General features: G+C 44.7%; 1 protein-coding gene across 2 annotated transcripts in view; it reads right to left on the bottom strand.

Annotated features, from left to right (window-relative positions):
- The window catches only part of LOC149442143 (uncharacterized), a 46,926-nt gene that overhangs the window by 22,311 nt on the left and 10,451 nt on the right, over positions 1 to 14,164 (bottom strand). Inside the window, exons 4-6 of one of the 2 annotated variants that reach the window (XM_089656485.1) lie at positions 10,425 to 10,533; positions 10,220 to 10,320; positions 2,895 to 2,945 (exon numbers count right to left, since the gene is read on the bottom strand). In XM_089656485.1, the coding sequence (XP_089512611.1) occupies positions 2,895 to 2,945; positions 10,220 to 10,320; positions 10,425 to 10,533 (261 nt within the window). The remainder of the gene's footprint in view (positions 1 to 2,894; positions 2,946 to 10,219; positions 10,321 to 10,424; positions 10,534 to 14,164) is intronic. The other variant, XM_089656486.1, reaches the window with a different exon arrangement.

The raw sequence follows: 14,164 nt of genomic DNA, 5'->3' as shown, positions 1-14,164 counted from the left end.
AATGTTTGGTGTGACCACCCTTTGCCTTCAAACCAGCATCAATTCTTCTAGGTAGAACTGCACACAGTTTTTGAAGGAAGTAGGCAGGTAGGTCGGTTCCAGGGACGGACTGACCATTTGGAAACTTGGGCACTGCCCGAGGGCCCGAGGTCAGTAGGGGGCCCCATGAGATGCCCCTGGTACCTTTTTCATAGGCTTTTTTGAGTTTGGGCAAGGACACAGGGGCCCCCATGATCCCCTACTGCCCGGAGGCCTCATGAGTTGTCAGCCCGCCCCTGGTCGGTTCCAAACATCTTGAGAAACTAACCACAGATGTTCTGTGGATGTAGTCTGCCTCAGATCCTTCCATCTTGTCATGTAATCCCAAACAGACTCCATGATGTTGAGATCAGGGCTCTGTGAGGGCCAAACCATCACTTCCAGGACTCCTTTTTTGTTCTTTACGCTGAAGATAGTTCTTAATGACATTGGCTGTATGTTTGGGGTTGCCGTCCTGCTACAGAATAAATTTGGGGCCAATCACACGCCTCCCTGATAGTATGACATGATGGATAAGTATCTGCCTGCATTTCTCAACATTGAGGACACTATTGATCCAGACCAAATCTCCAGCTTTATTTGCAGAAATGCAGCCCCAGACCTGGAAGGAACCTCCACCATGCTTCACCGTTGCCTGCAGACACTCATTATTGTACCGCTCTGCAGCCCTATGGTGAACTGCCTCCTGCTACAGCCGAGTATTTCACATTTTGACTCATCACTCCAGAGCACCAGCTGCCATTTTTTGCACCCCAGTTCCTATGATTTCCTCCATAGTTGAGGCACTCAGCCTTATTTCCAATTCTTCTATGAAGACCATTCTGGCCAGACTTCTCTGGACAGTTGACGGGGGTACCTGGGTCCCACTGGTTTCCGCAAGTTCTGTGCTAATGGCACTGCTGGACATCTTCCAATGTCGAAGGAAATTAACCCCTTGGCTCCGGAGCCTCCTGGCCCTTTAAGGAGTTTCAGACGTTGGGGGGTGGGTGGGGTTTATGACCATGTGACTGCTGTAATTGGCTGCGACAGCGGTCACATGATCAGAAAGCTCCCAATCACAAGTAGCGATCGAGAGATTTCCGTTAGCCACCGGTAACTGTGCAGGAAGCACACAAGGCGTGCGCTCTCAGCACAGTTGTGTTTACAATCTGGTAAGAATTAAGGCTCACCCACTGAGAGGCCGCATATATGCATACTGTCGGAGCCAATGCAGCAGATGAAAAACACATCATGGTTAAGTTTCTTTGTCCTACCACTGCCTCTATGGTCCTCAGTGCTGCCCGATCAGTCTTCAGCATATAGAAGGAGGAGTCCTGGAAGTGATGGTCTGGCCCCCACAGAGCCCTGATCTCAACATTATGTAGTCTGTCTGGGATTACATGAAGAGACGGAAGGATCTGAGGCAGACTACATCCACAGAAGATCTGAGGTTAGTTCTCCAAGATGTTTGGAACAACCTACCTGCTAAGTTCTTTCAAAAACTGTGTCTGCCTACAAGAATTGATGCTGATTTGAAGGGAAAGGATGGTCTCACCAAATATTGATTTGATTTAGATTTTTCTTCAGTTTGCTCACTTTGCATTTTGTAAATTGATAAATATAAACAATTAAAATACATATTTTTGAAAGCCTACTTAATTTACAGCATTTCTTCACACCAGCCTAAAACGTTTGTACAGTACTGTAAAGAAGAGATTGAATAGGGAAAAGCACTACGGTCACTAGGTGGAACGGTGGATTAAAGGAAATAATTACATTTTCATCAGAATGAGATACAATGTAACAATTCTAGACTACACTGCAGGGAATGAACGGGGATCCCATAGTAGCAATGGTTACATTTATACAAAATCAATATATAATAAGACTCCAGAGCTCCAATTCCTTTAGTAAAATGACCAAAGTACACACCCTCCCCTCACCCTTCTTGAGCTGTCAGCTATCTCAGCATCATAAACTGCGGGTTCTGCCCTATCTACAAACACCCCCCAAATGCTAAGACGGCCACCTCTTCTGCCTACATGCTGGAGGCAACAATTACTGTGCCAGATCTGGGCACGCTGTGCTGTGAAAACTTCTCTTTGCCTAAATCACAGATCTGTACTTTTATTTCCAAATCTGACACGGAGTTGGGGTGCAGGAAGGGTGGGTGTAACACAAATTAGTGACAGCCTAATTGTAAAGCCGCCCTTAAATGGATCAAATCTTGGCAGGTTCAGCAGGGACTGGCTAACTTTCAGTCCATCTATGGGCAGGCTGATTGTACTGAAGTCGATCCATCAACTAACCTGTCCGATTTTTTTTTTCATGGGATCACTGCCAGTAGAGCTATAGCTGCCAGCAGTGATCATTGTATTCTCCCGGCAGAACACAATAGTGTTGCAGGAGGGATTCCTCCATCAACACTGACTATGCTGATAAGGGAATCTGGTAATTTTCTTTCCTTGCACCCATGGGCTGCTTCAGGAAGGCAAAGAAGCAGAGTGTTGCTTGAAACCCTAAAGCAGCCCACAGGTGCAAGGAAAGAAAATCACTCAATTCCACCTAAACACAGGCAGTGTTGATGGGGGAATCTCTCCCGCATTATGCTATGGGGGAGCCTTCCCTGCTGTAAAAACACAATAATCACTGCTGGCAGCTATAGCTGCTGGCAGTGGTCACAGGCTGGTTGTACTGCGGTTGATCGATGCATCAATTTCAGTACAACCAGCCTGCCCATAGATGGATTGAATCTCGTCCGCTCCCTGCTGACCCAGCCGAGATTCGATCCATCTATGGCCTACTTTAGCCATTCACTGCACAGCCATTCCACACAATGCAGTTCCAGCCAGCAGTAAAAAAAATCAGACACTTACCCTCAGCTGCTGGGAGTTCTGTAAATTGTAACCCTCCGCGTACAAGTACTGCTGCCAGAGAAAAAAAAAAAGAGGCAAAAGAACGTTAACTCACTTATGTAGACTTGCCAGTGTGAGTAAGTAATATAAGTTTTCACAAGCTGAGGATGTAAGTATTATGTACATTCAAACAGACATTTATAATGCAGTGAAGGTAACTTTCACCAAACACTCACCAGTGGTGAATCAACTATCATCATTTAAAAAACACATGCACCAAGGAGAAACTACCCGCAGTGAATGTTTGGTTAATGCTACATTTACAGATTTTTAACCGCTTTCCTACCGCTCTATAGCAGAATTACTGCTACAGGGCGGCAGGGCTGCACAAAATCACGTATATATATGTGAATTTTCATTTCCGGGTAGGAAACCCGAACCGCCATTGGCGGCTACAGATGTCGATCACCGGGTTCCGGCCAGAGATTCCCCACCGGCACCCGGCGATCGCCGAGTATCACTGACAGGGGAGAGACCTGTGTGTAGACAGCAGCAGATAAATACACAGCAGCATGTCTCCCTTGTAAAACACACACAGCACACAGTTAACCCTCTGATTGCCCCGGATGTTAACTCCTTCCTACCTAGTGTCATTAGTACAGTGTCAGTGCTTTTTATTAGCACTGATCACTTTATTAGTGTCATTGGGATGTCAGTGACAGTCAGTTCCCCCCCCCCCCAGTGTCAGAATACCCACCGCATTCCCACAATAAGTCACTGAACGCCGCCATTAGTAGTATATAAAATTCCAGCATACAGTTAGGTCCTTTTATATTTGGACACAGGTACAATTTTCATACGTTTGGCTCTGCATGCCACCAGAATAAATTAAAAGGAAACAAGTCAAATGAATTTGAAGTTCAGACTTTCAGCTTTAACTCAAGGGGTTGAACACAAATATCAAGTACAAACTTTAGGAACTACAACCATTTTTATACACAGCCCTTCATTTTCAGGGGCTCAAATGTAACTGGACAAATGAATATAATCATATATAAAATGTTCATTTATAATATATTGTTGAGAATCCTTTACTGGCAATGACTGCCTGAAGTCTGGAACCCATGGACATTACCAAAGACTGGGTGTCCTCCTTTCTGATGCTTTGCTTGAAGTCTGGAACCCATGGACATGATCAAAGACTGGGTTTCCTCCTTCCTGATGCTTTGCCTGAAGTCTGGAACCCATGGACATTACCAAAGACTGGGTGTCCTCCTTTCTGATGCTTTGCCTGAAGTCTGGAACCTACGGACATTACCAAAGACTGGGTTTCTGCCTTTCTGATGCTTTGCCTGAAGTCTGGAACCTACGGACATTACCAAAGACTGGGTTTCTGCCTTTCTGATGCTTTGCCTGAAGTCTGGAACCCATGGACATTACCAAAGACTGGGTTTCTGCCTTTCTGATGCTTTGCCTGAAGTCTGGAACCTACGGACATTACCAAAGACTGGGTTTCCTCCTTTCTGATGCTTTGCCAGGCTCTAACTGCAGCTGTCTTCAGTTGTTCTTTGTTTGTGGGTCTTTCTGCCTTTAGTTTCGCCTTCAGCAAGTGAAATGCATGCTCAGTTGGGTTGAGATCAGGTGATTGCCTCGGCCATTGCAGAATATTCCACTTCTTTTCCTTCAAAAGCTCCTGGGTTGCTTTTTCAGTGTGTTTAGGATCATTGTCCATCTGTACTGTGAAGTGCCGTCCAATCAACTTTGCTACATTTGGCTGAATCTGGGCTGACAGTATATCTGTAAACACTACAGAATTAATCCGGCTGCTTCTGTATTGTCACATCATCAATAAACACCAATGACCCAGTGCCACTGGAAGCCATGCATGCCCATGCCATCACACTGCCTCCACCATGTTTTACAGATGACGTTGTGTGCTTTGGATCATGAGCTGTTCCAAGCCTTCTCCACACTTTGTTCTTCCCAACATTCTGGTACAGATTCTTCTTAGTTTCATCCGTCCAAAGAATTATTTTCCAGAACTGCTCTGGCTTTTTTAGATTTTTTTTGGCAAAGTCTAATCTGACTTTTCTATTCTTCAGGCTTATGAATGGTTTGCACCTTGTGGTGAACCCTCTGTATTTGCTCTCGTGAAGTCTTCTCTTGATTGTAGACTTTGACAATGATACCCCCACCTCCTGGAGAGTGTCCTTCACTTGTCTGGATGTTGTGAATGGGTTCTTCTTTACCATAGAGAGGATCCTGCAACCATCCACCACTGTTGTCTTCTGTAGACTTCCATGCCTTTTTATGTTGCTGAGCTCACCAGTGCATTCTTCTTTCCTCAGAATGTACCAAACTGTTGATTTGGCCACTCCTAATGTTGCTGCTATCTCTCTGATGGATTTGTTTAGTTTTTGAAGCCTTACAATGGCCTGTTTCACTTGCCTGGACAGCGCCTTTGAACGCATGATGTAGGTTCACAGCAATAGATTTCAAATGCAAATATCACACTTAAAATCAACTCCAGACCTTTTACCTGCTTAATTGATGAAGAAACAATGAAGTAGTAGCCCACACCTGGCCATGAAACAGCTTTTGATTCAATTGTCCAATTACTTTTGGTCCCTTGAAAAAAGGGGGGATGGCTACTCTTAAGAGCTGTAATTCCTAAACCCTTCCTCAAATTCGGATGTACATACCCTCAAATTAAACCTGAGAGTGTGCACTTTAAGCCCTTATCCATTATATAGCTATAGCTTCAACATGTTTTGGTAAAGAGCTGAAAAAAATAAAATTGTGCCTGTGTCCAAATAAATATGGACCTAACTGTATATACCGCTATAGGCTTCATGTAAACCAATTAATTTACACGTATTGGGATTTTTTTGTAGCAGAGACATGTAGCAGAATACATTTTGGTCTAAATTTATGAAGAAATTAATTTTTTTAATTTTTTTACTGGATATGTTTTATAGCAAAATGTCAAAAACATTGTTTTTTTTTCTTCAAAATTGTCGGTCTTTTTTTGTTTATAGCGCAAAAAAATAAAACACGCACAGGTGATCAAATACCACCGAAAGAAAGCTTTATTTGTGGGGGGGGGGGGGAAAGGACGTAAATTTCATTTCCGTACAGCTTTGCATGACTGTGCAATTGTCAGTTAAAGAAACGCAGCGCCATATCACAAAAAATGGCCTGGTCAGGATGCGGGGTAAATCCTCTGGGGGGCAAGTGGTCAAATAGATAAATAAAATGGTGCAGCGCTAGATACTAGAGCACAGTTTATACACACAATATATATACATGCGTGATATCACTCTAAGGGTGATCAATAAATATAAAAGTTCGATGGAATAGTGCGGATCATGAAAAGATCCTAATTCAAGGTGAGTGGACGTCCTGATCCAAGGTGTGATGATAGGTGTGATCACACAAATAGGTGAAAAACGCACTCACCAGATGTGCGTTTAATATACGCAATATGTAATCCTGCGTCACCAGGCCATAAAACGATCATCAGATCCCAGATCAGATTGTACCCAGATCACCATCCCGGCACCGCACTGTAGGAGACTTCTTGCTGTTGATCGCATCCGCGATCCACGACAAAATGGCGTCGATCGTTCGCGCATGCGCAGTAGCGCGGGAAGACGACGCCGACGTTCTGCGCATGCGCGGACAGCCGAGAAAATGGCGGGCGCATTAGGCAGAATTGCCATTCACATTTATAAATAGCACAGAAGAGGATGTCCTGGCTAGCCCTGGACCCTTTGAATATGTGCATCGCATGAAACGCGTCAGTGGGCAGCAGCAGGACACCTAACCACCTTAGGAATACATATGGTCAGTAAACCTTTTGTTTAATCCTTTTATGTACCCCACACCAACCAACCCTGAATAAAGGCATCTAAAGCAGTATCACGCTATGAGGTCTCTTATTGGGCACTCTGTGTGAGTGCGATCATTCGCAGTGCCCATCTGGAGGACTCAGGACCCTGGTGGTGATACCTGGTAGCGGTTTCGGATGACCTTACTTCCGTGGAGCCGGGATGGTGATCTGGGTACAATCTGATCTGGGATCTGATGATCGTTTCATGGCCTGGTGACGCAGGATTACATATTGCGTATATTAAACGCACATCTGGTGAGTGCGTTTTTCACCTATTTGTGTGATCACACCTATCATCACACCTTGGATCAGGACGTCCACTCACCTTGAATTAGGATCTTTTCATGATCCGCACTATTACATCGAACTTTTATATTTATTGATCACCCTTAGAGTGGGTGATCAATAAATGTATATATATTGTGTGTATAAACTGTGCTCTAGTATCTAGCGCTGCACCATTTTATTTAACATATATGTTTGATTGGAAGTTTTATTTAGTTACCGTTTCGGTGTATCAGCTGCTCAGTAACATTCTTTGTGTATATGCATCTATACACTTTTTGCATTTAAGTCGCGCTCACTATAACATCTTATATTACAAAAGTGGTCAAATAGACCCCTAGGTCCAAGGGTACTCCCTCTATAGGAGGGACAGGCTAGGTAGAAGGGGGGGAGGGGTGCTTGTATATTAGGAGCGATTTGTTGGTGAATACGAGGCATGACACTGCTAACAGGACTAGTGAGGAGGTGGAGCCCCTGTGGCTGGAGCTTCAACGGGACAAGATAAACGGTATATTGTTTGTGGGTGTATGCTATAGGCCCCCCCAAAGGTTAAAGTATAACTAAAGGAAAAACTTTTTCTAGTTTTGGAAAGAGTGAAGAGGGATTGGACCCCTTGTCAGGTCTGCATTTTATCACAGCCATAGGCTGCATTGCAGTGTAAATGGGATACGTAGGAAACAATGGTTTCCTGTGTGTCCCTGCGCTGACAGACGGTTTACAATGTGGTAAAACGTACGCCACCGCAATGTGTGAATTAACCCTAAAGCCCCGTACACACAGGCCGAATATCACCCGGTATTGGCCGGTTCAATAGACACCGGTCAACATTAGGCCTGTGTGTACACCAGCCTGGCCGGCTTCTGTTGAAAAAGCATCTGATCACTACTGGCAGCCAATGGCTGCAAGCGCTGACCGGTGTAATCTGGCAGGGGCAATCCCCCTTTTAGAACACATTAGCTCAGTGGGGAGTTCGCTGTTTTAACGGAACCAAGCCCAGTCTGTGCTTGAGTACTTCAGTTAGACTACCGCTTCCCCGTCCGAACACCGACCACAGACACCACAGCAGACCATACAAGGCTAGAGGACACCAGTCTTGAAGTAAACTAGGAAGTAGACTAGTTTATTTTAACTACCTCCCGTCCAGCCGTTGTATATAAACGGCTAGACGGTGGCAGTGCAGGGTCGGGTGGCCATTTATAAAACGGCCTCCCCGCACCCTGGGAGGGCGCAGCACCGCGATCCGGTGCCCGCTGTGTCCTCCGGACACAATGGAACACCGATCGTCGGACGGGACCTCTGTGCGAGGTCCCAATCATGTGATCACTGATTGGCCAATCAGTGATCACATGAAGAGTAGTATGCAAGATGTCACTTGTGACATTTCTTACTACGTGTGAAATTTGTGAATGATCATAGAGGTCACATGGTACAAGGCTATTCACAACAGCCTTGTACCATGTGACAAGCTGTGACCAATCACAGCTCACTCAGTAGTTCTCAATGGCTGCAAGAATGCAGGTAGAGAGAAGGAGAAATTATTGCTTTTACAGCCTTTATGGGTGTAAAAGAAATCAGTGTGTAAAAAAAAAAAAATCTTCACCACCCCCCACAAGTAGTACAGTGTCACCATGGCAATATTGTACTGCTAGGGTGACAGTATGTAAAAAAAATAAATAAATAAATGTAAAAATAAAGTTTAAAAATTATAATTTTGGTTATAAACTAATTTGGGTTATTTTTTTTTTTTTACTAAAAATATAACGGAATAAATTTTGGCCAAGATTTATGAAATATTATTTATTTGCAAACTTTTATAAGAAAAACACTTTTTTTCAAAATTTTTGGACTTTTTAATTTACATAGCAAAAAAATAAAAATCCCAGTGGTGAATAAATAGCACCAAAATAAAGCTTTAGCGGTCTCAAAAAAATGCTAAAAAAATTCATATGGGTACAGTGTTGCATGACCGCGCAAATGTCATTCAAAGTGTGATAGCACTGAAAGCTGAAAATTGGCCTGGACAGGAAGGGGGTAAGAGTGTCTGGACTGGAAGTGGTTAACACAGATACATACATTCCAAGGGAACAACCCCCCTCTCTGCATAATGACACAGGGCGGGGCAATCTACATTTAGTAACAGAGACACACCAGCAGACAGTCCCATCAGGAGGGACAGCTGCTGGAGACACCCCCCACCAAGCCAATACACATACACATACATCCCATAATAGTTTGCTCCCAAGCAAGACACACAATAGAACAATGGGAACGTGCGGCACCGCAATCCGGTGTACGGGACCTCTGAGTGAGGTCCCGATCATGTGATCACTGATGGCCAATCAGTGATCAAAGGAATAGTAGTAAGCAAGATGTCACTTCTGGCATCATTGCTTACTACGTGTGAAATCTGTGAATGATCACAGAGGTCACATGGTACAAGGCTATTCACAACAGCCTTGTACCACGTGACAAGCTGTGACCAATCACAGCTCTCACAGTATTTCTCAATGGCTGCAAGAATGCAGCCAGAGAGAAGGAGAAAGCATTGCTTTTACAGCCTTTATATGTGTAAAAGCAATCAGTGTAAAAAAAAAAAAAAAAAAATCTTCATCACCCTCCACAAGTAGTACAGACACTGTACTGCTACGGTGACAGCATGTTTAAAAAAAAAAAAAAAAAAGCATAAATATTAAAAAAAAAAAAAAAAATGTAAAACTATTTTTTGAAAAATTATAATTTTTGGTTATAAACTAATTTGGGTAATTTTTTTTCATAAAAAGATAACTGAATACAATTTGGCCAAGATTTATGAAGAAAGATTATTTGCAACATTTTATAAGAAAATTTTTTGGACTTTTTCATTTATATAGCAAAAAAAAAAAATTTAAATCCAAGTGGTGAATAATTACCAAACTAAATTTTTATCTGTCTCAAAAAAATACTAAATTCATATGGGTACAATGTTGCATGACCGTGCAATTGTCATTCAAAGTGTGACAGCGCTGAAAGCTGAAATTGGCCTGGACAGGAAGGGGGTAAAAGTGTCCGGACTGGAAGTGGTTAATGAAGGCGAAATCAATACTCTGATTCTAAGAATTCAGAGTCAACGCAACAAATGTCTGGGGACACAGCTAACCAGAGTAGCAGACATCATCTGACTGTCCTGTACCTGATAATCCTGTGCCATTGCATGGTTATCTCCTGCCATACAGTCCTGAGGGTAGGGGGCGCTCCCACAGCTTTGTACGGTCTTCTTCTCACTGCTGCAGCCTGCAGGAAACACACAGGCTTAGAAAGTCCAGCAATTGTGATGTCCGTGTAATAAACCTGCGCCTCTATATAAATGTGTCTTAAGGGGAAGACATGACTCTTACCCACTGAGCGAGGAGTCTGTGGAGTATCCATTTTGCTGTTCTTTTGTAACCCTGAATGCTCCCATTCTGTCAGGGAAAAACCGGACACCTCTTCACGCTTTATTGAAACCTGTAATGTAGAAGGGAAGTTTATAGAGAGACGGTCACCACTAGTCCAATATTTGCCTAATCAGTCTTTAAATATTGTAGCTCTGGCGATGTGTAGGGAAGAGGTTCTTAGGAGATGTAAAACTGGGAGTTTGTAGGGAAGGGGCTCTTGGAAGATGTAGCTCTGGTGATGTGTAGGGAAGGGGCTCTTGGGAGATGTATATCTGGGGATATGTAGAGAGGGGGCACTTGGTGATGTAGCTCTGGCAATGTGTAGGGAAGAGGTTCTTAGGAGATGTAAAACTGGGAGTGTGTAGGGAAGGGGCTCATGGGAGTTGTAGCTCTGGTGATGTATATGGAAGAGGTTCTTGGGAGATGTATATCTGGGAGTGTGTAGGGAAGGGGCTCTTGGGAGATGTATATCTGGGAGTGTGTAGGGAAGGGGCTCTTGGGAGATGTATATCTGGGAGTGTGTAGGGAAGGGGCTCTTGGGAGATGTATATCTGGGAGTGTGTAGGGAAGGGGCTCTTGGGAGATGTATATCTGGGAGTGTGTAGGGAAGGGGCTCTTGGGAGATGTATATCTGGGAGTGTGTAGGGAAGGGGCTCTTGGGTGATGTATATCTGGGAGTGTGTAGGGAAGGGGCTCTTGGGTGATGTGTAGGGAAGGGGCTCTTGGGTGATGTGTAGGGAAGGGGCTCTTGGGAGATGTATATCTGGGGATGTGTAGGGAGGGGACACTTGGTGATGTAGCTCTGGGCTCCGGTGATGTGTAGGGAAGAGGTTCTTGGGAGATGTATATCTGGGGGTGTGTAGGGAAAGGGTTCTTGGAAGATGTAGCTCTGGTGATGTGCAGGGAAGAGGTTCTCAGAAGATGTAAATCTTGCAGTGTGTAGGGAAGGGGCTCATGGGAGTTGTAGCTCTAGTGATGTGTATGGAAGAGGTTCTTGGGAGATTTATATCTGGGAGAGTGCAGGGAAGGGGATCTTGGGAGACGTAGCTCTGATGATTTGTAGGGAAGGTGCTCTTGGGTGATGTGTAGGGAAGGGGCTCTTGGGTGATGTGTAGGGAAGGGGCTCTTGGGTGATGTGTAGGGAAGGGGCTCTTGGGTGATGTGTAGGGAAGGGGCTCTTGGGTGATGTGTAGGGAAGGGGCTCTTGGGAGATGTATATCTGGGGATGTGTAGGGAGGGGGCACTTGGTGATGTAGCTCTGGTGATGTGTAGGGAAGAGGGTCTTGGGAGATGAACAGTGGGGCAAAAAAGTATTTAGCCAGCCACCAATTGTGCAAGTTCTCCTACTTAAAAAGATGAGAGAGGCCTGTAATTGGCATCATAGGTAGACCTCAACTATGAGAGACAAAATGAGAAAACAAATCCAGACAATCACATTGGCTGATTTGGAAAGAATTTATTTGCAAATTATGGTGGAAAATAAGTATTTGGTCACCTACAAACAAGCAAGATTTCTGGCTCTCACAGACCTGTACCTTCTTCTTTAAGAGGCCCCTCTGTCCTGCACTCATTACCTGTATCAATGGCACCTGTTTGAACTTGTTATCAGAATAAAAGTCACCTTTCCACAACCTCAAACAGTCACACTCCAAACTCCACTATGGTGAAGACCAATGAGCTGCCGAAGGATACCAGAAACAAAATTGTAGACCTGCACCAGGCTGGGAAGACTGAATCTGCAATAGGCAAGCAGCTAGATGTGAACTAATCAACTGTGGGAGCAATAATTAGAAAATGGAAGACATACAAGACCAGTGATAATCTCCCTTGATCTGGGGCTCCACGCAAGATCTCACCCCGTGGGGTCAAAATGATCACAAGAACGGTGAGCAAAAATCTCAGGACCACACGGGGGGACCTAGTAAATGACCTGCAGAGAGCTGGGACCAACATAACAAAGGCTACCATCATTAACACACTACGCCGCCAGGGACTCAGATCCTGCAGTGCCAGACGTGTCCCCCTGCTTAAGCCAGTACATGTCCGGGCCCGTCTGAAGTTTGCTAGAGAGCATTTGGATGATCCAGAAGAGGATTGGGAGAATGTCATATGGTCAGATGAAACCAAAATAGAACTGTTTGGTAGAAACACAACTCGTCGTGTTTGGAGGAGAGAGAATGCTGAGTTGCATCCAAAGAACACCATACCTACTGTGAAGCATGGGGGTGGCAACATCATGCTTTGGGGCTGTTTCTCCGCAAAGGGACCAGGACGACTGATCCATGTACAGGACAGAATGAATGGGGCCATGTATCGTGAGATTTTGAGTGCAAACCTCCTTCCATCAGCAAAGGCATTGAAGATAAAACGTGGCTGGGTCTTCCAACATGACAATGATCCCAAACATACCGCCCGGGCAACGAAGGAGTGGCTTCGTAAGAAGCATTTCAAGGTCCCGGAGTGGCCTAGCCAGTCTCCAGATCTCAACCCCATAGAAAACCTTTGGAGGGAGTTGAAAGTCCGTGTTGCCCAGCGACAGCCCCAAAACATCACTGCTCTAGAGGAGATCTGCATGGAGGAATGGGCCAACATACCAGCAACAGTGTGTGCCAACCTTGTGAAGACTTACAGGAAACGTTTGACCTCTGTCATTGCCAACAAAGGATATGTAACAAAGTATTGAGATGAACTTTTCATATTGACCAAATACTTATTTTCCACCATAATTTGCAAATAAATTCTTTCCAAATCAGCCAATGTGATTGTCTGGATTTTGTTTCTCATTTTGTCTCTCATAGTTGAGGTCTACCTATGATGCCAATTACAGGCCTCTCTCATCTTTTTAAGTGGGAGAACTTGCACAATTGGTGGCTGACTAAATACTTTTTTGCCCCACTGTGTATCTGGGGGGGTGTAGGGAAAGGGTTCTTGGAAGATGTAGCTCTGGTGATGTGTAGGGAAGAGGTTCTCAGGAGATGTAAATCTGGGAGTATGTAGGGAAGGGGCTCATGGGAGATATAGCTCTGGTGATGTGTAGGGAAGGGGCTCTTGGGTGATGTGTAGGGAAGGGGCTCTTGGGAGATGTATATCTGGGGGTGTGCAGGGAAAGGGTTCTTGGAAGATGTAGCTCTGGTGATATGTAGGGAAGAGGTTCTCAGAAGATGTAAATCTGGGAGTATGTAGGGAAGGGGCTCATAGGATATGTAGCTCTGGTGATGTGTAGGGAAAGGGCTCTTGGCTGAGGTAGGGAAAAGGTTCTTGGGAGATGTATATCTGGGGATGTGTAGGGAGGGGGCACTTGGTGATGTAGCTCTGGCGATGTGTAGGGAAGAGGTTCTTAGGAGATGTAAATCTGGGAGTGTGTAGGGAAAGGGCTCTTGGGTGATGTATATCTGGGAGTGTGTAGGAAAAGGGCTGTTGGGTGATGTATATCTGGAACTGTGTAGGGAAGGGGCTCTTCGGTGATGTAGCTTTGGCAATGTGTAGGGAAGAGGTTCTTAAGAGGTGTAAATCTGGGAGTGTGTAGGGAAAGGGCTGTTGGGTGATGTATATCTGGGAGTGTGTAGGGAAAGGGCTGTTGGGTGATGTATATCTGGGAGTGTGTAGGGAAAGGGCTGTTGGGTGATGTATATCTGGGAGTGTGTAGGGAAAGGGCTGTTGGGTGATGTATATCTGGGAGTGTGTAGGGAAAGGGCTGTTGG

Source organism: Staurois parvus, unplaced genomic scaffold, assembly GCF_062004578.1.
Source record: "Staurois parvus isolate SC_StPar_1 unplaced genomic scaffold, SC_StPar_1.0 ptg000909l, whole genome shotgun sequence".
Taxonomy (NCBI): domain Eukaryota; kingdom Metazoa; phylum Chordata; class Amphibia; order Anura; family Ranidae; genus Staurois; species Staurois parvus.
Note: the sequence above shows the minus strand (reverse complement) of the source record. Positions and strands in the feature narration are given on the sequence as shown.